This window comes from Onychostoma macrolepis, chromosome 09 (genome assembly GCF_012432095.1).
Source record: "Onychostoma macrolepis isolate SWU-2019 chromosome 09, ASM1243209v1, whole genome shotgun sequence".
In the NCBI taxonomy this organism is placed as follows: Eukaryota; Metazoa; Chordata; class Actinopteri; order Cypriniformes; family Cyprinidae; genus Onychostoma; species Onychostoma macrolepis.
The window spans coordinates 5,847,309-5,873,189 of record NC_081163.1 but is presented as its reverse complement, the minus strand read 5'-3'; the positions used below and the strand labels follow the sequence as shown (position 1 = coordinate 5,873,189).

Genomic DNA, 25,881 nt, shown 5'->3' with positions numbered 1-25,881 from the left:
ATGTCATTTCGGAGTAACATGACAGCAAATAGGACCCAGCAGAGCTCTCCGGCGAACCTCACCTGTCCCCAAACGCACTTTTACTTTTCCACCTGAAGTCGCATGCAGAATCACGACATCTGTCAGACTTAAAGATAACGGCATGTTTCCTGCATTGCTCTGCAGTTTGTTGCTCCTGCACAGCTCGCTCGGGGAGATCGTGTTCCGCTGCCCGAGCTGCACCGCGGAGCGCCAGGCGGCGTGTCCCAAGCTCACCACCTCTTGCGAGATTGTCAGAGAACCGGGTTGCGGTTGCTGTCCGGTTTGCGCCCGGCAGAAGGGCGAGCTGTGCGGCGTCTATACGCCGAGATGCGGGAGTGGTTTGAGGTGTTACCCGAGCGCGAATTCAGAGTTACCGCTGGAGCAGCTGATACAGGGACACGGACGATGCGAGAACAAAGTGGACCTGGAGCCCACCATGCCCAACCAGGAGTCAGGACACAGTGGTGAGTCTCAAGACTTGTTTGTGAACATGAATTGATGCACAACCGCTGCCAAAATGTAGGCATATCGCATGGATGATGTTGCACTTTGATGTCTCCTCAATGTTGATTTCTCCTTGATTTGGGAAATTAGCACTGAGTCAAATATCAGTGCAGGGTCTTTGTTCTGGCACCCTTTTCTCCACCATCTTGTTTGATTGTTTATACAGCCCCTTTGTTAGATCACCAACTTCTGTCTGAATTGCTTCTGGTGCATCTGCTCATACGTGCTCGATTTTGTTTATATCAGGATTCTCACAGTCATTGGAAAACCTGGGAATGTCAGTCAGTGTTAAAATTAGGATTTCTTTGGGAAGGTCATGGGAATTCATGCAGTATTAAAAAGTCATGGTCATTTGTAGAGTTAATATAATTAATAAAGTTACTTATTGTTTATTTTTATATGGATTCATTTTGATGTATTATATATTTAAATATAAAATATGTTTCAGATATTTCATCAGCTACATATGCTCTATAAAATAATAGTTTTATAAGTAATTATAAAGTGTAATATAATAAAGTGGAAGTAATAAATTAAAATAGGACTTTTTATCAGTAATTATAAAATAAAGTGTAATATAATAAAGTGGAAGTAATAAATTAAAATATTTATAGAATATATATTATAACTTACAGTAATTCTTATCCATAAACAACATAAAAATCAACATAACCCTATATTATACTCGCACAACACTCATAACAGATTTTAAAATAATGATTTTATATGTATTTTATAAAAATTTTATAGAGCAATATCTAGTTCATGGAAAACAAAATATCTACAAAATAAGGTGCTCCATTTTTGCAAAAATTAAACTTTTCTCAACTTTGAGTTGCTGGACACACCCACATCCCGTCCTCAGTGGTCACTGAGTTCATGTCGTTTCATCAATGCAGACTGGAAAAGTCATGGAAATTTCTATAGTCACTGCTGGTCCAAATTTATCAAGTTATGTTAAGCTTATCTGGTCTGGTCACAGACACTCAAAAACACTGGGAAAACCATGGAAACTCATTTTCAAATTCTGTGGAAACCCTGTTATACTTACTTGAATTAGGTGGATAAAGTACCATATAAACCATGCTTTTATTATTATGGTCCTCGTGTTTTGATACAGTCAGATTAGATCACTTAAGCAGCAGCATTAGACATTTGAGGTCAGCTTCTTTTGTGCCTCCTTTAGAAGCAATTGGAGATCAATAACATTGTGACAGCCTATAACATATGTGGCAATGAAACCCACACTTTTGGGTGCAGTAGGATGATCAGTGTTGAAATTTAGTTGACCATGGGACCTTTGATCCCCTCAGTAAGCAAACAAGCTTATCACCTGTTGAACGTTTGCCATTCTTTTATTTGTCTTGGTGGTCCCAGAATAACATATGTATACGACTGTGAAACTTTCTCAGGGGTTAGTTCTTTCTGAATAGGGAAATAAGTGTATCATGCACAGTGCTGCCTGTTGCCTTGATAATATCATTTGTATAATCCCATGTGGATGTCATCAGAGGCCGTCTCTTTTGCTCTAAAGGCCAGGATGAGCAGTTCTAACCTTTTGCCATGCAACTGAAATATGTGACCTAGATTTCTAATAAAATAAAGAATTTTCAAATTACTGATGACTAAATGATGCCAAATGCCTCTGCTTTGAAACAAATTGGCAGCAGTTATCCTGTTGTGCTGTTGAATTTTCCAAGAAATCAAGGGTGAAAGGCTAATGTCGTCTGGCACAAATTGGACTTTTGCACACTGAACTTTGAGGCCCGTCCAGGCACCCTTGTGAATCTGCCCCGATACGCTAGCTGAGCAGCGTTTGAATGGTGTATTTTGGGATACCAGTAAACACTAAGCAACAGGGTTGCCCAGCACCAGCAGTTAATCTGCTCATTTCCAAGCCTTTCCAATGCAGGTTTCTAATAAAGAGAAAATACTGCCAGCTACAAAGATAGTTAAAGTTCACCGTTACTCACCCTCATGTTTTTCTGGCACTGTGTTATTTTATTTGTTCTGTGAAAAATAAACATTTTTAGGCTTAATGTCAAAGCTTTTGCATTCCATACAAACACGACTGCAAATGATTTTAGAGGAGATTTTTCAGTGAATATTACAGTTTTATTATCTATTTGTCACACAAAACAATTGTAAGGCTCTCAAAGACATTGAATATGGCAGATAAAGGGTAAGTTCACTGATTTTCAACCAACTTTGCATTGTTACATTGTCGGAAATATGTGTAAATGAACAATGTGTACGTTTTCTCTGCATTACCTGCACCAAGTCTGTTTTTTTGGTTACACCTTATTTTGATAGTCCACTTTAGAAATTCTACTATCTATAAGTAACTTTGTAACTACATGTCAATTACATGTCAACTAATTCTCATTAATTTGCAACTACATGTCTACTAACTCTCAGAGTAGACTGTTAAGGTAGGTTTAGGGTTAGTAGAATAAGTTTCTCACAGTCAGTATGTTGTATGTTGTGGACCCATCAAAATAAAGTGTTAGAAGATATTAAGCAGACAGTCTACTAATACTCTAATGACTGCTAGTTGACATGTAGTTGCAAAGTTACTTACTGTTAGTAGAATGTCTAAAGTGGACTATCGAAATAAAGTGTTACCTTTTTTTCTCCACAGCCTCTTTTCTCTGTTTTCTCTAACTTTTTACTGCGTTGACAGCCAACTTTTATTAAAACCTAATTTTGCCAATGGCAAATTACCCCTTTAAGTCACATGGACTTTTCAAATGATACTTTTATTTTGCTTTTTGCAGCTTAGCAGTATAAATCACCATCCACTGTGATTGCATGGAAAACAGAAGCTCAGATATTCTATATTCGTTCTCTTTAATGTTTTCTGGAAGAAATAAAATAGTAGTTGGACTTGGAAAAACGCGAGAGTGAGTAAATGATGACATTATCATTTAACTAACAGTTTAATCAAAACTCCAGTTGGCAGATTACTTGGCAGTGAGGTGTGTGGTCAGTAACATACACATTTATCTTTCTTTTCTCACTGTTTTCTGTGAGAAGAATTCAAAATCTGCATCAAACCAGTTAGTCCTGTGAGTACGGTTACTGAAAGTCTTGTGGAAATCATGTTAGCCAAGACCAGTGTCCACGTTCTGGTCCTTTACTTCTGTTTATGCTTAACAGAAAACACAAATGAATGGCGAGTATGTCGTCTATTAAGGCTCATTAATGCTGTGAACTATGAATGAATGTTGTAATTATGAAACTCACTAGAAGGTGCTACATCCAGGACCTCTGATCCTCTTCTTTGTGTTCGCTGCATGCCTTTGTGTTTTACTGCGTGGCCACTCCTCGGTATAGCTTTAACTCAGTGTTGTGATTTGGCACCCAGGCATTGCATCTCAAATGAAGGCTCATTTTGCACTGCGGCTGGTGAATTACATTCAGTAGTTCCATCACACTGAGCGTCTCTTAATTATCTGAAACCTCGCTGTGCATGGTCTTAACTGTGAGCTTAGTGCACCACCTGTAGTTAGCATTGTTCATAATGTCAGGAGGCTGCCTCAAACATGATAGAGCATGCATTAGGACCTGATTAGAGGAACATCTTTAGTAATGACACTTAACCAGTGCACAGCTGCTGGCTTTCGTAATGTTCCCTTGGCTTCAACTTTGGATCAGTTTCAAGAAGTCTAGAATATGTTTTGTCCATATCCAGGGTTTTGAGAAGAACTATTTTGCAGCATGTTGTGAACACACATCTGAGGACCTCTGTCATCATTATGACCTTTAGCATGGCACTTAAAGGATAAGTTCATGCAAAAATGGAAAATGTCGTCATTTATTTACCTTCATGTTGTTCCAATAAAAAGAGCTGCTTTATTTCCAAATGATGGCAGTGTATACATACAACTTCAAGTCTCATATTAGTTTATTGTGAAAAACAGACTAAAATCTAAGACATTAGTCACTAATCTAAAGAGTTCACAGATCTTATTCCAACTTGAGTTCAATTAGAAAAATTCCGTATTTAGATGTGTCACACCAGATTTGATGGCAAATGCCACTGGTTTTTGCATGGCATGTGTCCTATTACAATAGTTTTGAATATATTTAACTGCATATGAGATTTCAAAGCTATAGCAGAGGGGAAGATTATTAATATTACTTCAGATGACTTGGAATATAGCCCAAACTATATTTGTGAACTTTGGTTAGAATAGTGAACGTCTTATATTTTGGTCTGTTCTTCATATAAAAGTCATCATATGACTTCAGAAGACTTGCATGAGTTGTTTAGACTACTTTTATCATACTTTTATAATACTTTTTGTGCTTTTTGGGGCTTGGCAATTTGTATGGAATAAAAACCAGACTCAAAAATTGGCTTAATGTCATTTTTGGGCTTCATGCAAGAATGAAAAAGGTTTGGTACAACATGAGGTTGACTAAACACAAATTTTGTCATCTTTATTATTATTTCTATTATGTTTAAAATATTTTTATTTAGCTTAAACATTTTGAAATATTTCTTGCAACCATTTATGGTTTTCATCTAATATTTATATTTTTTTACCTCAGATTTTTAATCATTGTAGTTAACAGTATCAACGTCGCTCAAAGTGAGCATCAGTAAATGTACTTTAAGTTGCTTCTGATACAGTTACAAAACCAGGGATCCAAATAATGACTCTGATGACGAGTCTGATAAATCCAAAATAACACCAATCAATATACTTAAAAATAAAATGCTCACAAAAATTACGAATACAGTCATGGATCATTAGCTAAAGTCAGGTAAAAAGATGCACCTGTACACTTTTGCACCGATTCACTCCAGAAAATCCAGCCTCCTCACCAACATCCTACAAATATATCTCATGTTTATTCAAACTAGCGGTTTGTATCTCATGTTTGTTTTTCAGCCTTTTCCTCTTTCTCCTTGTATCGCGTGTACTGTGATTGCACTTGGATCCCTTCGGGGTCTGATGTGCTGAGACACGCTCTCTTCAACACCTTTCCAGTGCCTACAGTGGGGATGCCTTGGGTGACGGCTGCTTGTCAAGACCTGTGACACCAGAGAGGCTCCTTGTAGGTGCCGTGACTTTACTTTTGCTCCGGGGCATCTGGAGTATCATGGTGTCAAACAAGCAATTGAAATAACAGAAAATTTTTTTTAAAAAGCTTGGTCCTTTCTCCCCAAGGCCATCCTAGACAATCCCCCACAGACTGGAGAGACGATGAAGGAGCGTCAGCAAAATACACAGTCTGACACATCCAGCCATCTTTCACTATGTGGATAATGCTGGCTGCCTGCCTGCCCGACTGATACACATGAACATGTCAATATTGACTGCAACGGGTATATTCACTATGAAATGATTGCAAAGAATACAAGTCTAGTAGCAGAAAGGCTGTGTTAATATCTCTCGGCACCCAGCTACATTCCTGTCAGCAGGCCTATTTTGTTATGACTGACAAGAATTACGATTTGTAACTTACATGCTGCCATCTTAGCTGTCATGCTGATTTCAGCTCAGTTATAATCTTCTTTGGATTTTATAATTGAAAAACATTTATATGGGCCATTCTACAAAATTGATGCAAACTACTGTCCTGTTCCACAACCAAAAAACACATTTAAATCTACTGAATCTATTGAAACCCACAATAATATATGTAAAATCATCTTTTAGATGGTACTTGCAATTGGGAGGTGGCTGTCCCAAACCCTAACCCCTAAATTTGATGAAAATGATATAGAAAAAATAATTTCTGCATTTTCATGTCACTACCAAAACAGTGTGTTTTAGTCTATTGGCTGAGACTGATTTGAACTACACCCCCATACATTTATGATCAGGAAATATTTATGTGTCACTCTTTCTCATAGCTACATGTGTAGATAGGCCCCATCATTTTGAGGTAAATGTGTTAAAAAGTATGAAAAATCTGTGTAACTTTAAAGAACATCACAACCGAACACCATTTTTCTATAATTAAACACACTTTTTTTGGGAGTTATTCCATAACATTTAGTTTTTATGTGTATAACTGTTCAGAACTGTGCTAGCTAACCATAAGCTGATTAGCATCTTTGAGCTACGTTCTAAAGTATCTAAAACTGTCACTACCGAAAAAGTCATGACCGGAACATTTGGTGAAGTTTCGGTTGTGATATAGTTTTTTTTTTTTTTATGTTATATCATAAAATTGTCACTACAGTAACAGTCACGACCAAAACATGTCGTCATTGTTTCAGACAAAAGGGAACACATAATCCTTTATTTGGGGGAAATAAACAACGTTTTACCACAGTTATGCAATATTTTTGTATTTTAGTATGTTTTAGTAGTGTTTTAGTATGTGGGTTAAAATTCTGTAGTGTGATGTGGTCGCTACCAAAACATTACTGTCACTAATGAAAATATGTCTTCACGAGCTAAACATGGTTTTGTTGTTTTGTTTTGTTTTGTCTAAAATAAAGTATACTGAATTATCTACTAAGATTTTACGATAGAGTTGGTTCAATGTATATTCAAGCTAATGAATCCTTAAGTTTGAAATCAGTATGATGAACTTTTTACAGAAAACTTGGATTTAAAATACAACAAACCTCATAAACCACACTTGAAATATTGTTAAAATTGTAATTGTTATTGATTTACCTCTGAAAACTTTTTAATTAAAAAAAATATATATATATATATATATATATATATATATATATATATATATATATATATATATATATATATATATATATATATATATACAGTGAGGAAAAAGTTATTTGATCCCCTGCTGATTTTGTACGTTTGTCCACTGACAATAAATGATCAGTCTATAATTTTAATGGTAGGTTTATTTGAAGAGAGAGAGACAGAATAACAACAAAAAAATCCAGAAAAACGCATTTCAAAAAAGTTATCAATTGATTTGCATTTTAATGAGTCAAATAAGTATTTGATCCCCTATCAATCAGCAAGATTTCTGGCTCCCAGGTGTCTTTTATACAGGTCAAAAACTGAGATTAGGAGCACTCTCTTAAAGGGACTGCTCGTAATCTCAGTTTGTTACCAGTTGAAAAGACACCTGTCCACAGAAGCAATCAATCAATCAGATTCCAAACTCTCCACCATGGCCAAGACCAAAGAGCTGTCCAAGGATGTCAGGGACAAGATTATAGACCTACACAAGGCTGGAATGGGCCACAAGACCATCGCCAAGCAGCTTGGTGAGAAGGTGACAACAGTTGGTGTAATTATTCGCAAATGGAAGAAACACAAAATAACTGTCAATCTCCCTTGGTCTGGGGCTCCATGCAAGATCTCACCTCGTGGAGTTTCAATGATCCTGAGAACGGTGAGGAATCAGCCCAGAACTACACGGGAGGATCTTGTCAATGATCTCAAGGCAGCTGGGACCATAGTCACCAAGGAAACAATTGGTAACACACTACGCCGTGAAGGACTGAAATCCTGTAGTGCCCGCAAGGTCCCCCTGCTCAAGAAAGCACATGTACAGGCCTGTCTGAAGTTGCCAATGATTCAAAGGAGAACTGGGTGAAAGTGTTGTGGTCAGATGAGACCAAAATCCAGCTCTTTGGCATCAACTCAACTCGCCGTGTTTGGAGGAGGAGGAATGCTGCCTATGACCCCAACAACACCATCCCCACCGTCAAACATGGAGGTGGAAACATTATGCTTTGGGGGTGTTTTAATGTTAAGGGGACAGGACAACTGCACCACATCAAAGGGATGATGAATGAGGCCATGTACCGTCAGGGCCAGGGCATTGAAGCCAGCCAGGGCATTGAAAATGGGTCGTGGATGGGTATTCCAGCATGACAATGACTCAAAACACAGACGGGCTGTACATTTGCTTTCTTGATTAGGGGGACCTTGCGGGCGCTGCAGGATTTCAGTCCTTCACGGTGTAGTGTGTTACCAATTGTTTCCTTGGTGACTATGGTCCCAGCTGCCTTGAGATCATTGACAAGATCCTCCCGTGTAGTTCTGGGCTGATTCCTCACCGTTCTCAGGATCATTGAAACTCCACGAGCTGAGATCTTGCATTGAGCCCCAGACCAAGGGAGATTGACAGTTATTTTGTGTTTCTTCCATTTGCGAATAATTACACCAACTGTTGTCACCTTCTCACCAAGCTGCTTGACGATGGTCTTGTGGCCCATTCCAGCCTTGTGTAGGTCTATAATATAACTATATATACACATATACATATACACATACATACATAACATGTGTGTGTAGAGGAAAGGTGTGAGTTACTAGAAACGTGTACTTTGGATATTATACAATTTGCATACGAACAAAATTTGTGGAAAAAGACAATATTATCTGTTTCTGTTGTGTTGCGCCAAGTAGCCCCGCCCACTCTGAAATTTTATTGGATGAGGGCTGCCATAGTTTTGAATTTTGAATTTAGTTTTTATTTATTCTTTTTTTCAGTCTGTGTTTTCAGTTTAGTTTTTGTTAGTTTTTACTCTGTCTTTATTCTTAGTTTTAGTATTTTTAGTGTTTAATAGTTTCTGGTATTTATATTATTTAGTTAATTTTAGTACATTTCTCCTACCTGGTAAAGCAAGTTAAAATTATATAATTTAAATAGTAGCCAAAAATAAAATCATCAGTGCTGTCTAGTGTTAACAATACTGTTATCTAGTTTTCATGATAATGCAGGTGGGTACTAAAATGTACAATATTCTGTATCTAAAAAATAATAATAATAAATAAATAAATAAATGTTTTTTAATTTTTCATTCATTGTGAAAAAAAATGCTCATCACTTGAATATTGGTTAGGACACAGTGTAAAAGTCCATAATTTGGACTGCATTTTCAACTTTGGTATAGCTAATCAAACGTGTTAAGAGAGCTTGAAGATTGTTTTGCACTGTCAAAGCAAATATTTCCAGAGACTTTAATACATTCTTTCTGTAAACTAATGGTAGCTGTACTTAGCAAACTGTCTTCCTGAGACCCACACTTAGCACTGTGCCAAGTGTGTTATCACTGAGTTTTATAAGCTTGTTGCTCAACCGCTTGTCAAAAGCTGAAACTCAGGCAGTCCTTGACACTCAGGAGGCTGTAGTTGCTATGGTGCCAAATGGAGATCAACAGTACTTCACAAAATGAATCCAAGGCATTTCCTGAGGAAAACTTTGACTTCAAGCTGTTTCCTCAAAGGCTCAAATCTTAACACTGAAACTAGGTCACTATTATTTGTAAAATTCTAACTGATTATCAAATTGCTTGCTGTTGAGGAATATTACAACCTTAAAGGCACAGGTCACCCAAAAATGCTTTCCTGTTCCACAGTAGAATAAATGCATACAGGTTTAGAATGACAAGAAGGTGAGTAAATTATGTCAGAATTGTCTTTTTTTTTGGGGGGGGGGGACCCTGTCACTTTAAGGGTCATTCATATTGACAAATATTAAATTCACATATGCATTATTGAAAGAGAAAGTTTTGTTTTAGTTTGCGCTATTGCTAGAACATGAGTGTTAATATATAAGTGGATATCTATACAGCACTTTTCAATTTATGTGTATGCTGTAATAAGTAACCCAGTTATCGATTTAATGTGCATTCGCATATAACTTTTTTTATTATTATTTGAGAAGCACCTTTGAAAACCAGCATGACTCCCTGTCGCAGTCCTTCATTTACTGACATCTCATACTTTTTTTTGTTGAAATCCGTTTTTAGCATACATAACTTATCAGCAGAAGCACACACAATCATGCAAAGACTCGAGGACTGAATCTCATTCGTCTGCAGAGAACATTTCCTTTGTGCACAGTGGCAGCTGAAACATTGAGGCTCCTTCAGCAGGCCTCTGATTTATGATCGTACAACTTCGCTGTTTAGTCTTTGCATATGCAATTACAGAAAAGATAAAAGAGAGAGAGGGAGAGAAGAAGAGAAAGACAGAGAAAAGTGCTGGCACGATCCATCGTGTATTGAGAAGAGGCTCACGGCGGGTAGTTTAGGTTGAATGAAATCTTAAACGCTTTTTCATCAAATGGGGGAGAAAAAAAAATGGGAAACTGCTCCCAGAGGATAGTGACAAATTACTTCTCAGAACGATTTTCTTAAGTGGAATCAGAGAGAGTGCGAAATACTAAGACATTGAACAGATGTTTTAATGATGTAGAGGACACACAGAGGACACCAGTGGAAGTTCCTGTAGGACAGAATAGTAGAAGAAGTGGTTTGGATTGTCTTTTATACTTGTGGTTAATGGGGAAAGATGTAGCTCTTGCAGCTGTTTTCACACTTTGTTTGGTTTAAATCAGAGTTCTCTTCGAGTGTTATTTTAGTATTTTGTTATATACCACTATAGTTTTTATTAAGATTTTGAATTAGCTTTTATTTTAATATTTTCAGTTGAATTTTAGTTTTCGTTTTTCAAAAATGTTCCTAAATATAATTTTAGTTTAACTTTAAGGTAGTACGTTTATTAGCTACATAAAAGGAACACAACATTTTAGCTTAAATATTTCATCTAATATTTTATTTCAGCTTTTTTAAAATTTAACAGATATATTCCTTAATTGTTTTAGTTTACCAATAACAACAGTAAGTGTTTTATATATATATATATATATATATTCATCTGAAAGCTTAATTTCCATAGTCATTCGAGAATCAGAGAGAGTTGTTTATGCAGCCAGTGGTCATTTTGAGGACCAGCTTTGGCATATCTTTACTTTATTTTCGGTTTCTAAACTATATTGCAAGTGTATCATATGATGTGCCAGGCCAAGTGAAAGTCGTATCAAATTTGAGCTCCAAAAACCTCTTGTACATGCCCAAGGGAAGCCATTCTGCACCCACCAAAACCAACAGTTAGCTTTTGCAAAACCCTCCCACACCTGGTCCTGTTTTGCCGGACATTGGCATAGCTTTCCTGTGAGTCGTGTAGTTCCACAAAAGAAAGGAAATTAAATTACATTCTACACTGTTATTTCATGCCGCCGTGGTACAGCGGGTTCTTGAAGTTACAACCTTCACAAAAGGCCACATGGTTATGTAAGGAAGAAAGAGTGCCAGATACAAGCCGGCTTTTCGGGCATCGCAGCTGCTTATGTTTTTCTTGCATTACTTTTTCATACTGACACATTCTGCTCGCTGCAGCCTGTTTGGAAAAACAACATGGCCGCTCGGCTCCCACTTCCTAGCAGTGTGGGTTGAAAAAGCATTTTCTGTAAATGTTTAACCGGATGGGTAAACTGTGGACAGGTTTCAATCAATGTCAGTGTCTTTGGGTTGTTTTCCCATCATGCAGCGGGCCTCAGTTCATCCACAAATTGACCAGAGCTTACTGGTTACAAGAGCTTCATGTTGCATGTCGCTGAGTGCATGTTTGTATATATCAGTAGATTGTGTACTGTAAACCAATACGACCGGTTATAATCCTGCCGTCAGACCTCTGCATTTTGATAAATCCTGGAGAGAGCCTGCAGTTTCAGCTCATTAGAGAAGTATGCATGGATTAAACCAAATCAGCAGTGATGGAGAAGATTTAAAGTGTTTGATTATGGGTGGTAGCGTGCAACCAGAGCAGAACTGACCTTGAGATTTTTTGTTTCTCAGTTTTCACATAATAGTTACTGTGATTTAAAAGTGCTGTCATTTAAAACATTTTTAAAAAATGTAAATTTCTACTTCTTATTTAATTTTATTTATTTGTTTTTGCACATCACACCATATATGCTATTAATTAAAAAATATTTATAAAAATCAAATCAGGATACCCTGTTTTTCCCTATTTTTTTGAATACATCCTAACAGCATCTTACATGTACATCATAGACAGAAAGTGTATTAAAATACAAATTTTAAACAATTTTATTTTATTTATTTTTGCATGTTGGACTATATATATTTTTTTAATGTTAAAAATAATCATAAAAATGTATCAGGAAACCCTGTTTTGCTGTTTTTTTCTTTTGTTTGTTTTTTTTAATGCACAATATGTGAATAGCATCTAAGTGTACATCATGTAGAGATTCTTGCTAGTTTCTGAGTGAAACATATGTTGGTTGTGCTCTAGGCCTACTAGACGTTTCCAATGATATATGTAAAGGTTATTCAATCTCTGATGTATTTGCTCATTCCTATCATGATGATGTTCTCATTTCATCGAAAATCAAATGAAACTCATTTGTCAAAATTAAGTGGTAGGTAAGAGTTAGTCAGATTGCCTATATGCATTACAAAATTCACATTCTAGATTTTGAGTCAAGTGGGTGTTTTTTGAATACATTAGTTCTAGTTTAAAGAGCTGAAAACGTTGGTGATCAATATCGGTCCAGAAATTTAAATATAAACCACTTTTCACCGCTGAGCTTGTTGCAATTCATTATTGGATTGTATTTAAAATTTTTATGTACGATAGATGTAATGCTGTCTTAATGCAAATATTCTCATTTGAACAGGTATCGTGCCAGAAGTATGTCTGTGATGTTGAGGTTTTGGAACAGACTCAGTATGTAACTTCACAAGTGGCACTTGACTTTTCAACAGCGTGTCATGCTTCCTTGGGAGAAGCGAGAGAAAAACCGGCCCAGGCCCTGAAAAGAGTTCCTGTCCACTCCCCAACCGCACAGCCCACACACTAAGCCTTTGGAAAGAGAGAGGAACTGTGAGTGGGAAGTGTTGCTGGTGTAGGCCCAGGGATGAGAGTGTGGAACAGGGATGCTTCCGAGGATACGTAATGGCAGGTGTCTGCTGAAGCACGCCCGCCAATAATTTCTTCAATGAGGCAAACTCTGGCAAAGTCGCCCGCTATTTCAGACACTATTCTTAGGTCTGTTCCTGACAATTGGGCTTGAAACTTTAGACCACAGTATTTGGTGCTGGACAATGCTCAGAGCGATCACCCCCCTTCAGATCTCTAGGCTCCCATACTCACCCTGCGCTGACTTCATTCGAGTGGCTCTGGGCTCGTGGCCTGAGGGTTCTGCTTTTTAATGTCGATGGGCCAGACACAGAGCAGATCTGAATGCAGGCAAGAGTTTCAAAGGGCCAGCTAGAGTCCAAGTGACCCGCTCTGTGCAAGTGACGTTACCTTAAGGGACACACAACTAATTTGCCCCATACAAAGTCCAAAAGTACATATTTGCTGTTACAGTACATTTGGAATCAAATACATAGAGGTTTGTTCAGCGGTCTCTGTGCTTTGATGCTGCCCCTGAATTTAAGGGGTCAGAAGAATGTGTTGTCTTATTGTCAGATGACTTTTGAAGAGTCTTTGTTATTTGGTCCTTTTTGAGCATAATGCTATGAAATGTTGTTGTTGTAAATATATTTCAAAATTATTAGTAATTACTATTAATTAAAGCTGCAGTCTAAGTTTTGCCTCTTTGTCGCCATCTCTGTTTGAAACCTGCAATTGCAGTTATTTGCGGAGTTATTTTTTTAACGTGGGTCGTGCACGGATGAATCTAATGTTTTGAGGAGTATGTGTGGCTGTCACTCACCGCACCGGTGTGGATACTCACTGTACTTCGGAATCACAGATTCTATTCCTGCGTCTTGAAGTATGACAAAAATAAGAATTTTCACTGGATATTGTCATCTGATTGGCTAACAAGTCTGACACTTTTGCTTTGACCAACTGAGGAAAAAAGCATTACAATAAATCGTGCTACAATGGTGATTAAATCTAGCGATCAGTTAGCTCATATCACATCAAACCGTGCAAATTATTATTACAGTTAAACTTTGTTCTCAGATTGTTCATGTTAACAACATCAGCATTGCGTGACTACATGTATGTAGTGTGTATTAGAGTTACATGTAGATTTCAATTTCTGCACAGTCTAATCTCTAATTGTTTTACCATTCGAATTTCACATAAAGAAATTCTTTTAACCCAAAAAGCAAATCATTCTTCCTTAGAACTGGTTATCTTTAAAATACAAAACTTGTGTAATCCCATGTAGGCTATCTGTAACCAGATTCACATTTAAAACTGGAATATAATCTAATTTCAGTCACTTGTGTTTCATAAACACGTAAACCTTCTTGGATTACAATCCGCCATCAAAATGATAAATCCACACATGCGATAGCCTACTTCTTTATGTTTGCAGACGTGGTGTAATGACGCTGTCATGCTCAAATTTCCTGCCAATTCCTACCAGTACCACTCAAATTAGAAAACATTATTATAAGCTTACCGCTGTGAATCGGGCTAAGGTAAGGAGATAGTTTTGAACACTGGCTGGTTATGTACTTGCTCAAAAGTTACGGCCTGCAGCTTTAAATATTAGTAATTAGAAATATATTTTTTCTTAAAGGGATGGTTCACCCAAAAATGAAAATGCTTTAATTCAAAATAGTTTGGGCACTCACTCACACTGTTTCAAACCTGTAAGACTTTCTTTCTTCTGTGCAACACAAAATAAGATTTTTTTTTTTTTTTTTCATACAATGAATGTAATATTTTTGGTAAACTATTCCTTTAAATAAGGATAAAAGTCTCTTTTTGTTGTTAGTAGTTCACTTGTGATTTGCCAGGCACGTTTTAACTTAAAAGGCACATATCTCTTCACAGGCCTCTATGACTATCTGAATCAAGAGCTGTCATTAATCCCAGCCTTTAACTTTCTCTCTGCCTTGCTTTGATGCGCTGCCAGAACACTGATCCTGGGTTTGCTTTCATTGACAAAAAAGATAGCTTGCGGTCTTTGACATGAGAGCAATAATCCAAATTTCTATAAATAATATGTCAATTTATTATGCAACATCTAACCTAACAGGGTTGTGCAGCATTCACTATTTGATTGACAATAGCTTTTAAGAAGCTATTCAGCTGTAAGTGCAATATATTTATTTGCATGTGTATGTACTATTTATGCATTATTTATACAAATAATAGACTTTAAGTTCATGGGCCATGGTGGAAGAATCTGTAGTAGTTTACAGAAAAAAATATATTTTTATTTATTTATTTGTTATGTTCTGATGTAAAACTAGTATTGGAATTCCTCTGTTTGGTTATGCTGAATGTTTCATTTTAATTCATTAAATTCCCCCTTTAAATCCTGTATGCCGGTTTCAGCTCATGAATTGAAAGAGAGCCAATGATAAAAGTTTGCCCAAATCCTTTAACCTACCCTTCTTTCATTAGGAGAATTAAACGGCACGCGGTCCCCTCCAGTGAAAAAGCCTGGCAAAGAAAACAACTACCAGCACATCAAGGAAATAGCTGTGAAGCAGCATCTCAACAACAAGAGGACCAGGATGTACAGCCCCCAGGACGATCCCAAAACACCTCACCCCAGACAGGTGAGTATCCTGTTATGAAGAATCACAGGGCAACACAGAAAATATTAGACCTAAAAATATAAAAACCTGTATTCACCTTGAATGTCATTGTGTTCAGTACGGCAGTGCCCTCTTCTGGTTATCAAACTAACGCACCACACACACACACACACGCACGCAGTCTGGCATATGTGGTTTACGGGGACTCTCCATAGGCGTAATGGTTTTTATACTGTACAAACTGTATGTGCTATTGCCCTACACCAACCCTACACCTAAACCTACTCCTTACAGGAGACTGTCTGTATTTTTAGATTTTCAAAAAAAACACCATTTAGTATGTTTTTTAAGTCTTTTGGTTTACGGGGACATAGGCAGTGTCCTCATAAACCACCTTCACATTGTAGTACCCATGTTATTATACAGATTTGTGTCCTCATAAACCATATATAGCAGTTCACACACACACACACACACACTTGCTATGACATAGATATTCTCTTTTATTTATCAGCTAAACATTAATTTTCCTAACACTGTCTTCTGGGGTTCAGATTTACGGTATGTCCTTTGTACAACCCTCTATATTTGATGTTGCTATAATTCTGTGGTCTGAGGTTGTTTGTCAGTGTATAATTTATTGCTTCAGTATGTTATTTTCGTGATTGGAGCTGTGCAAAAACTGCTGTAAGCTGATTTTCGGGTGTTTTTCGTATTAAGACTGTTTCTAGTGCCATTTCCACTATGTTTTCAGTCAAAAACATATGATCATTTCCTTAGTTACCTAATTAGCCAGCGATTTCTGGTGTCTAAAACACTGCCCGGTGATAGCATACAGTTGCATTGGGATTGCCAAGGCAGAACAAACGGCTGCCGTCTCTGCTGAAACAAGGAATGAGCCAGTGCTTGTCGAATTTGGCCATCACGCAAATCCACAGAGAGTTAATTAACTTTTCTTGGACTTGTACCATGCTTTACCTGCACTCTTAAATCCTTAGCCAAGTGACCACTGTAACACCCCAATCAGCATCTCTATCAGACATCATCTAATGTTTTGAGCCAATAGACAAATTGTCTTGCTAATTTACTTCAGTTGGCAAGTCATTTTTTCTTCTTTTTTTTTTTTTTTTTTTTTTTAAGTACAACTTGAAGTAAATGGCAGTTCTGGCAGTTTTCTTAGTAGCTCAGATGTCGGGCTTGTTTTGCATGACATCTTTATAAGATCTAGCCTGTTTGCTTTACGTTGTCATATTAGCATATCCTCACCATTTAAAGGATGCTTTAAGCGCATTGATCTGGAAAACAATCCTACATTGACTCATATTTTCCTCCTCATTGAACGTATTCTATAGCTGCTATTAGGCAAGAACTAATTCAAGAAAAAGACAATCGATGTGACCATAAACAAACAGCAGCGGAGACAACAATAGCTGTCCTATGAAGCATACTGGGTCTGGTTTGGCCGACCTGAAAGCAATATTCACTACGGCTAAATGATATGTTGATAAAGCAAATGGATGTTGGAAAGTACCATAAAAAGGTAGATGCAATAAAAATAAGAAGCCAAGGCAATAAAAATTCAAACCAGTGATAATGTTAGGGTAATAAAAAGCCAAACCGAATAAACAAGTTTTCTGTGGGGGCCATAAATCAGTAGCATAACCATCACATATCCCATGAAAAGCAGACATTCAAGGAGAATGTCAGGGTGACGGCATGTCCGATGACAGCAGGGGACTGTTCACTGCTTTGTGATGGAGCACTTTTCATCCGCACGATACGGATAAGATCCCTGGCAGGCTCTCTTCCCCCAGTGCCCTCTTATCCTGGGCCAAGCAGGGAGCAGCCATCATGAGAGATATAGGGAAAAAGAGAAGGAACGGGAGACAGGAATGGTCTTTGATGCCGATGCCTGTCCTTGCGGAGAGGTGGGGAGGCAGAACTAAGCCAGCAAATTAGCTCGAGTACGAGATTTATATCAGCCACACAAATGTTTCATGAGGCCGCCGGCCTGCTGTTTATCTAACTCTCCTTATATGAGTGTTTCTTTGAGGAGTTTTATGAAAACTAACTTTTTATTAAATTAAGGTAACATTAACTCTATCTTTTTACCACATTTTGCTATGCCATCATCACTTATTTTTGCTACTTTTCAAATGCAGGTTTTATAAAAAAAAAAAAAAAATTTTTAGATGTTACTGTACTTGTTAAGCAATGTAAATCTAACTTGTCAGCAGCATATTTTGAAATTGAAAGATTTCTGATGTCTAAAACAGCCGTAGCACAGCTTACACACTATTTTTTATTTTACATAATTTCTGTCTGTAATCTTGTGCATTTAATGGAAAAACTGAAAATATTACAGAATTGTGTGTATTTAGATAAAGGAGATTGACAAAATAAACTAGTGAGCATGTAAAAATGTGGTTTAATATGTTTTAAGAGTTAAATAAATATTCAAATACATGTTTGTTTGTTTGTGTGTGTATGTGTGTGTGTGTGTCTGCTTGTTTTTGTGGTTTGAGGACACAAATTTGTATAATGACATGGGGATGACAGAGGTATTACAATGTGAAGGTGATTTATAATGACACTTCTTGTGTCCCTGTAATTCAAAAGACATAAAAAGCATACTAAATTGTGTTTTCTTTTTTGAAAATCTAAAAATGCATTCCTATGTTTCCTATGAGGGGTGGGTTGGGTTGGGTGGGGTTGGTGTAAGGCGATAGAAAATACCATTTGTACAGTATAAAAACCATTACGACTATGGAGAGTCCCCATAAACCATAAAAACCAACGTGTGTGTGTGTGTGTGTGTGTGTGTGTTTGGTTATACAGAGCCAGTGTCAACAGGAGCTGGACAGAGTTTTGGAGAACATCTCCCGAATGACGTTCCATGACAACAAGGGTCCTTTGGAAAATCTTTATGACCTGAAGTTCCCCAACTGTGACAAGACAGGACAGTACAACCTAAAGCAGGTGAAAGGACCAATATTTGACTCAGACTTTCAAAGACATTATCATGGTCGGAAATTAGCAGCTTTGGCAGCTCAAATAGTTTTTATTTTGAAGTTTTCTTGTCCATTTTCAATTTGAGATATTTTGCAGGTCACTTGCAGCATTGGCCGGGAGATTAGCACAAAAAGTACTCTCATTTGGATGGCAGCGGGTGTTAATTTCACTATAGGGAAATAGGAATATGAGACGTTGCACAACCTTTCAATCTGCAGCATCCCGCTGTTTTATTATCCAATTCCATGTGGAAGGTTCAATAAAGAGTCAAAGATGGAGCCAAACAGAAACTGTGTATAAAACAGTCCCACATTCTCTACAGAAGGCTGTATATATATATATATATACTGAAACCTTCATGAGTTAACAATTGTGTTCACAATTATGATATAATATTTCTGTGTCCTGGCATGACATGTTGCACCTTAAACCAGGACAAATGTGTCCCGGAGAAGTAAACGGGTATGTTGTTTTGACATGAAAACCTTGTTCCCAGGGCTCAAAACAGTGTACCTCACCACACTTAATTGTATTGCAATCATCCTGTTCCTTTTGCAATTATTGTAACTGTCAGTTTTTGTTCTTTGCCATTGGAGGACAAAATTGAGAATCTGTTTTTTGCCTATTTTGGGTCTCAGCGTCAGCTATGTCCAGTTCAATTATGACCTCATTTTGGGAGTGCTCAGTAGGGGTCAATGAGACGTGCTGGGCCAAATGAGGCGGGAGGGCTGTTTTGGGGTAGCGCCTCCACCCCGTACTCGCCCACGAGCTTCATTAAGCCCCCAACACCCACCGTTTCCCCGCCCGTCTCTCATCATCATCTCTCTCTTGTGTTCCAGTGCAACATGTCCAGCCACGGACAGAGGGGCGAGTGTTGGTGCGTCAACCCCTACACTGGTGTCCAGATACCCTCGTCCCCCAAAGTGAGGGGGGACCCCAACTGCAGCCAGTACTACGGTGGCCCCGAGCTGGAACCACCCACCAGCCAGCAGAAATAAACGCACCCTTGCCCTTAAGGGAGACGCCCCGGGTCGAAGACGAGGAGAGTTAAAGCGAGTGCAAGAGCGATGTGCATGTGTGTAATTCTGTACGTGTATGTGTATGTATATTTTCACAATAGTATGATCTGTATTGTCGATAGGAGTGTGGAAAGTCACATGCCAGCAAAGACAAGCAAGTCAAGGACAGGTAGTTAAACCTCCCCCTTCTCAAATCCAGATAACTGTACTCCAAATTTAACTCTGAGTGATTGTTTTTTTTCTGCCTATTTATAGGCTCGTCCGGTGCCTTTTAATCTTGTGACTGAATCTGGTTGCATAGAGTCGCTTATACAGCATTTGCAGCTGTTTGGTGCGAAGATGTGTCCCTTTAATTCTCCCTTTTGTCTTTGGAGACCCGATAAAAATGGTGGCGTGTTTTTTTGCACCAGAAACAAATAGCAACTGCAAAAGCAGCAGCTTGACGTTGATTTAAAAGTGAATCCCAAATTTTGGAAACCAAAAATAGAAAGCAGAGGGGTCTTTTTTGGGGGGCTGATTTGAGAGGATATGAGCAAGTATTTTGACAGCTTGAGTACCCAGCAGACAAATCAACCATAAGTACTCAAGTATTTGTCGATATGCATCAAACTGGCATCTTTTCTGCATGAGTGTTGCGTTCTTAAGACCAAAACATTTTCAAAATGTGTCTCTAAACCACTGCTTTTGTTTCCATTCAGTTGCATCGGGCTGAAAGTCGCCACATACGTGAGTTGCTATATGGTGTCGCTGCAAATTGCCACCCCATCTAACCAATTGGAGTGCAAGGTACGAAAGGCCCAAAATGTCAAACAATCGCAAAATTAAAAACGAGGGCCCTTTTTGGCACATATTACTGACCTTCAATCAGCATCATATGTTTTGAAGTTCAAGTGTGTTTTTACAGTCAATAATTGCTGTTGCTTCCAAGTACTCAAGATCTGGCTATCCCTGTTCCTGGCAGCTGATAGACCTCTGTTCTCGTTCTGCTTCTCTACCATGTGGTAGAATGCAGGTGGTGTATGTGTGTGTTTGTGGAGTGGGGATCAGCATTTACTAATGATGTGCTGACAGAGGGCTAGATTAGGACACAGGGCTGACATTGACGAATGTGATATAAAGTGGGTTAAGTGCCTATAAATAAACACAGGTTTGCCTGCAGTGCCAGTGGGCTGTGCCTCACCTTGATTCACTCTCATCTGCGGAGGGATGTGTTGGGGTTTGGCAAGGGTAATTTTGCCCAGTGTAACGCTTGAATGGGGTTAGTTGAAGAGTCCTGTGGAGGAATGTGAAGTGGTGCATGGGTTTAGTGAGCCTGTTTAACCAGTTGTTGTACCATTTTTTCCCCCCCAGCTGAGTGAAAACGTGTTTTATTCCTTGAACAGCCCAATGCAACAGCATTTTCTAAAATAAATAAAAAATAGATAAATAAATAAAAATGTTTGACATTACTACTGGGCTGAAATTGGCTCAGCTGGTCATAAAGATCCAATAGAAAATGACAAACAATGAAGTAACATACAGTGGGATTCAAAATCTGAACCTGGGATTCAAAATCTACATTAAACCTAGAAATAAAATAAAGGTTTAGGATTCTGTACATTTTTATACAGGGGAAAAAAAATCTGATTCTGTAATGTCTGGGTCATCAATTAGTAAGTATATTTGTCAAATTTGGTGCTGGTAAGATTCATATATTTTTGTGGAAACGGCCTTTTTTTCTTCAAGAGTCTTTGATGAATAGAAAATTACATGAATGGAAAGAACAGAATTTAGCTAAAATAAAAAATCTTCTGTAACATTATAAATGTCCTTAATGTCACTTTTGGTAAATTTACTGCATCCTTACTGAATAAAAGTATCAGTTTCTTAAAAAAAAAGTTACTGACCCCAAAACAATGCAAAATAGAAGCATTCTAGAGTCTAAATAGATGTGACCAGTGAGATTTAATGGGTTAACTTGCTCTGTCAGCAGGTGTGATCTGTAATGCCCTGTTCACACGGACACACAGCGGGTTTTATCGCTGAAGGCCCCCAGATCAATGTACTGTTGGATTGCACTGGGCGTTCCTACTACTCTGTGTTCTGACGTCATTGGTGGCCTGTGTGAATGGCCAAAGCTTCTGAAAATTTGATCACAAATGGGACAAGAATCCAGGTGCTGCTCATAAATTTCAACTTTTAAAATTCCGATTCCTGTATTTTCAGTGTAGCCTTTTGGATGCCACTGTATGTGACCTTATTGTCATATCGCTGAAAATTGGCAGTGTGAACAACAATCAAGGGTTGTTAAAGGGCAGCAGCTGTAACATCCCTTGATTAAGTTATATTTTAATTCACTAGCCATATCTCTACCTCTTAGTATCTCCTCCCCATCTGTCTCTCTCTTTCCCATCCTCTCTTTCTCTCTGAGCGTTGAATTGAACAGCTCAATCCAGAAATGGAAGTCGATAAAGCTTTAACATTGATCCTAACATGTTACAGTGTTCAGCCCAGCGTTTGCTTTTGTAGCTTAGCCTTTGCTATATTACCACATTAACCTTCAGTATCTTTCACAGTATTACCACATCTCGCTCGCCCTTAGTAGTAGCTTATATGTATTTACTTTATCTAGTTAGCGTTGTGCTAACTACCGCAGCAGACTGGCTCTCCAGAATCGTGCAGCCTCGTGTGATTTTGATGCCTCACGGATAAATTTGCTGAGACACGGGCTACGAGTTTTCCGTTTCGGTTTGTTTCCAAAATAGATCGCTGCCTGCCCTCCGGTGGCACAGTAAATTTTACGGTAGCTCGAGTTTGGCCTAGTTTGAAAACAGTGCGAAACCAATCCCTGTGGTTTTCGGGCATATTGATTTGCCAGAGCGGTTCCGATGGGATGGAAGTGTTCACGTATGCGTGTGTGTGTGTTTGTGTGTATTTGTGTGAAAGTTTCGATGCTGTGCCATGCCTGGAGCCAGTGTGACGGTGGGAAGGATTGCTTACCATCTGGTGCAGTGTAAAACTGTCAGAGCCGGTCTCTGCTTTTGGAGAGTCTCACACAAATGACAGGGGGAATTTCTTGAGCAAATCCAAATGCCTTGTGCCATGCCAGCATCTCACATGCCTTTTTTTTTTCTGTAATTCATTGCGTATCCTGTGTGTCACGAGATGCGGTGGCATTAAATAACATACATTACTCAAAGCATGCTCCTTGTGTCCACTGTCATGCAAATGGTGCATGAACTGAGTTTTCTGTACAACTGCAATGGAAAAAGCCATAAATGCATGCAAAAATAGACATTGGTTTTAAAATCTTGTAATAAAATCCAGCATGATTAAATGTATTACCTTTCAGACCCATGATTCATTTGTTGGGTTTCTTTATTGTTGTTTTTTTTTTAAGATTTCTTTGTTGGGTTTTGTGTTGTCTTGATAATGTTTTCCATGCACATGCATCGTAAGCCCTTACTGAAATTTTTGTTATTTTGGAATTTTAAAATGGCAATTTCCAGGCATGGAAGAGCCGTGGAAATGTATCATTAATATGTCTAATCTATATTAAATAAAAATTCATTAAAATTTTAATTTAATTTAATTTGTAATGCAATGCATTTTTTAAATGAAATAATTAATGAAATTCAATATTAAATTAAATGTTAAAATATTCACAAGCAAATGGAAAAGTAATAGAAATTCATTGGTCAAAAGGTGTGGGAAGCTTGTCTTTTGAGCTTCAAGAAAATTGATCAACTTTTGGCATTTTCTGGAAAGAAAAGCTGAGAAGAACTTGACTGTGGGTAGAATCAAGATCATCAGCTCTCTACTTTTTATATATGTATATATAGTCTGTATAAACATTGGGCCATCTTACGTACCATGGCAGTGCACATGATTCTGATTTTATTAAATCTAGAAGAGATTAAGTAGAGATTCACCGCTTCCCATGATGTACAGAATTTGATCTGCGCTTATCACATCTGTTTTGGCATTCCTTCCTTAAAACAGAAAGCAGAATGTAAACGAATCTCAAGAATATTACAGGAGCAGCCTACCTCACGCAGGGACCGGCCGAGGATGAAACGCTAAACTCTAATCGTGTTCTGAGGCGAAAGAGTGGTGTGGAGAGCCACATGTTGTGATAAGATGGAGCCATCTATAGTTGTTCAGCTAATTGCGTGATAAAAGAGACGTGAGTGCTTTGAAGTCTAAAATGCAGTTGTCAGTTTCTTTGAAGGCTTTAGTAATTGTCATGTTCACTGCCCTACAAATCAAATCGCCGACACGTGTACCTCTCCGGGTCTGCTTCGTTTCCCTTTACTTGATCTGGCTCTTACAAATGAATGCTGCTTGACTGCAGACAAAGCCCTGATCCATCACATCTGGAGTCCGTAAACCTGAGTTATCCCAGGAAGAACTTCACCTGTATGTCTGCATTAGTGATTACCTTGAGGCGACTAAAGTCTCGCCAGACTCCAACCATATCCAAGACCTATTTCACATCACATTTTAAAATAAAATGCACATATTGAATTGGCAGAGCAGAAGCAGCACTACTAGTAGAGATTTGGCTCTGAACTCCCTAGAAATGCACTCTTAACCTATTTATCAACAATCTTGTGCAATATAGGCTCTTATCAGTGGCACTTTTTGCCTTTTTGGCTTGATGCTCGAGTCCAAGCAGTCATGAAATGTTGTGCTAACTTGCCCTGGGGCTTTGTGATAAAACATGGCTCCACATTATCTATCCGTACTGTGAATGGAGATGTTGGTCCTTTCTGCCGGTCAGAGATCCCCCCTTGATGTTGGGACTCTTGGTAAATGACTTCCTTGTTCCTGAGCAATCTCTTTGACTTCTGTGGAAAGCCAGGTGCCTTGCCTCCGGGCAGAGTTTAAATGCAGTAAGTCTTCATCCAAAATAAACCTGTATCCTGTAACGCTGGGTTCCTCTGGGCTCCTCACCCAAATCCTGATTCATCAATGAAGACAATTGAAGTAGCAGACGAACAATGTGTGCATGTCATAGATTCCCAGTGGACTGACCATATGACTATTGTGTGTGTGTGTGTGTGTATCATGTTTATGATTACATACATACACCTTTCTTAATGATTACAGTACAGCACTTAACATGGAAGTAAACTGGGCCAGCAAGGGTTTAAAAGCAACAAATATTAACATTGTGTTTTTGTTAAAGCATGTGCATGCATTATGCAGTAAAAGCATGTTTATTGTATGAGCTGGAAAAAATGTCAAAATTGTCCTTTTTGAGATATGACTACATTTGAAGGTGAACGATGACCTGATTATGCATTAAATCATATGAACAGCATGTTTGTGAACCCTTTTAATATTGTTTAAAAAGCATCCCAGAATGGAATTTTGGTTAATTCCTATACTTCCATTCATGCTATTTTGTAGATTTAATGACTTAATATTATTATAAAATGTGGAACGTGTAAGTTAACGCTTAATATTTTCATGACATTGATGACAGAATATTGATAATAGCTTTACAAATAAGATCAAGTGATTATATCACTAGTCTTATGCTAACACTTTTTAATTAATGTGGCTTTCAAGTGTGTATGTCCATCAAAAGTGCTTTACTGTTGCTTTTTATTACAAAATCAGGTCGTTATTGCTGAAATTTGTTGTTGTCGATAGCACCCAGAACATTCCTGCCAACCTGATGGATTAATAAGCAGTGTATATACTTGGTAAGTGTTATGATCATTTCAAGATAGTGTGTCTATTGGGTCATTGAAATCCTACAGTATCTGTTGTCTTTATATTTGCATGCAGTGTGTGATAATGGTGTGACATCTGGGAAACTGTCCTGTGGTTACTGCCTTGGCTAGTGATAAATCTTTATTTAAATTGTTCTCATAAACAAGATCAAAATCATGTCATGTACAAATAAATTTATTGCACAAGCTTAAATGAATACATAACTTTATTTAAATAAATGCTTTGTCATAACAAAAAAAAAAAAAAGACAAAGGTTAAAAGAGTACATAAATTACAAGTTGAATAAATATTACACAGTGATATTCACTTTCTTAATAATTT

At 37.9% G+C, this 25,881-nt stretch overlaps 1 protein-coding gene across 2 annotated transcripts; it reads left to right on the top strand.

The window, feature by feature from the left end:
- igfbp2b (insulin-like growth factor binding protein 2b) lies at positions 1-25,752 on the top strand. 2 transcript variants are annotated; one of them, XM_058786045.1, is made up of 5 exons: positions 1-485; positions 15,669-15,826; positions 18,331-18,366; positions 18,644-18,784; positions 19,657-25,752. In XM_058786045.1, the coding sequence occupies exons 1-5, from the start codon at positions 143-145 to the stop codon at positions 19,813-19,815; spliced, it is 837 nt and encodes a 278-aa protein (XP_058642028.1). In that variant the 5' UTR covers positions 1-142; the 3' UTR covers positions 19,816-25,752. The 2 variants fall into 2 exon arrangements, with proteins under 2 accessions (XP_058642028.1, XP_058642029.1); XM_058786046.1 differs by lacking the exon at positions 18,331-18,366 and having other exon boundaries at positions 3-485.
- Positions 25,753-25,881: the final 129 nt, after the last annotated feature.

What these genes read in the sequence shown, in the direction of transcription:
- igfbp2b (XM_058786045.1), top strand. Translation starts at nt 143, where the DNA reads ATGTTTCCTGCATTGCTCTGCAGTTTGTTGCTCCTGCACAGCTCGCTC. An exon ending in AAACACCTCACCCCAGACAG is followed by an intron (nt 15,827 to 18,330) that starts GTGAGTATCCTG and finishes TTGTGGTTTGAG; the next exon opens with GACACAAATTTGTATAATGA. An exon ending in GACAGTACAACCTAAAGCAG is followed by an intron (nt 18,785 to 19,656) that starts GTGAAAGGACCA and finishes CTTGTGTTCCAG; the next exon opens with TGCAACATGTCCAGCCACGG.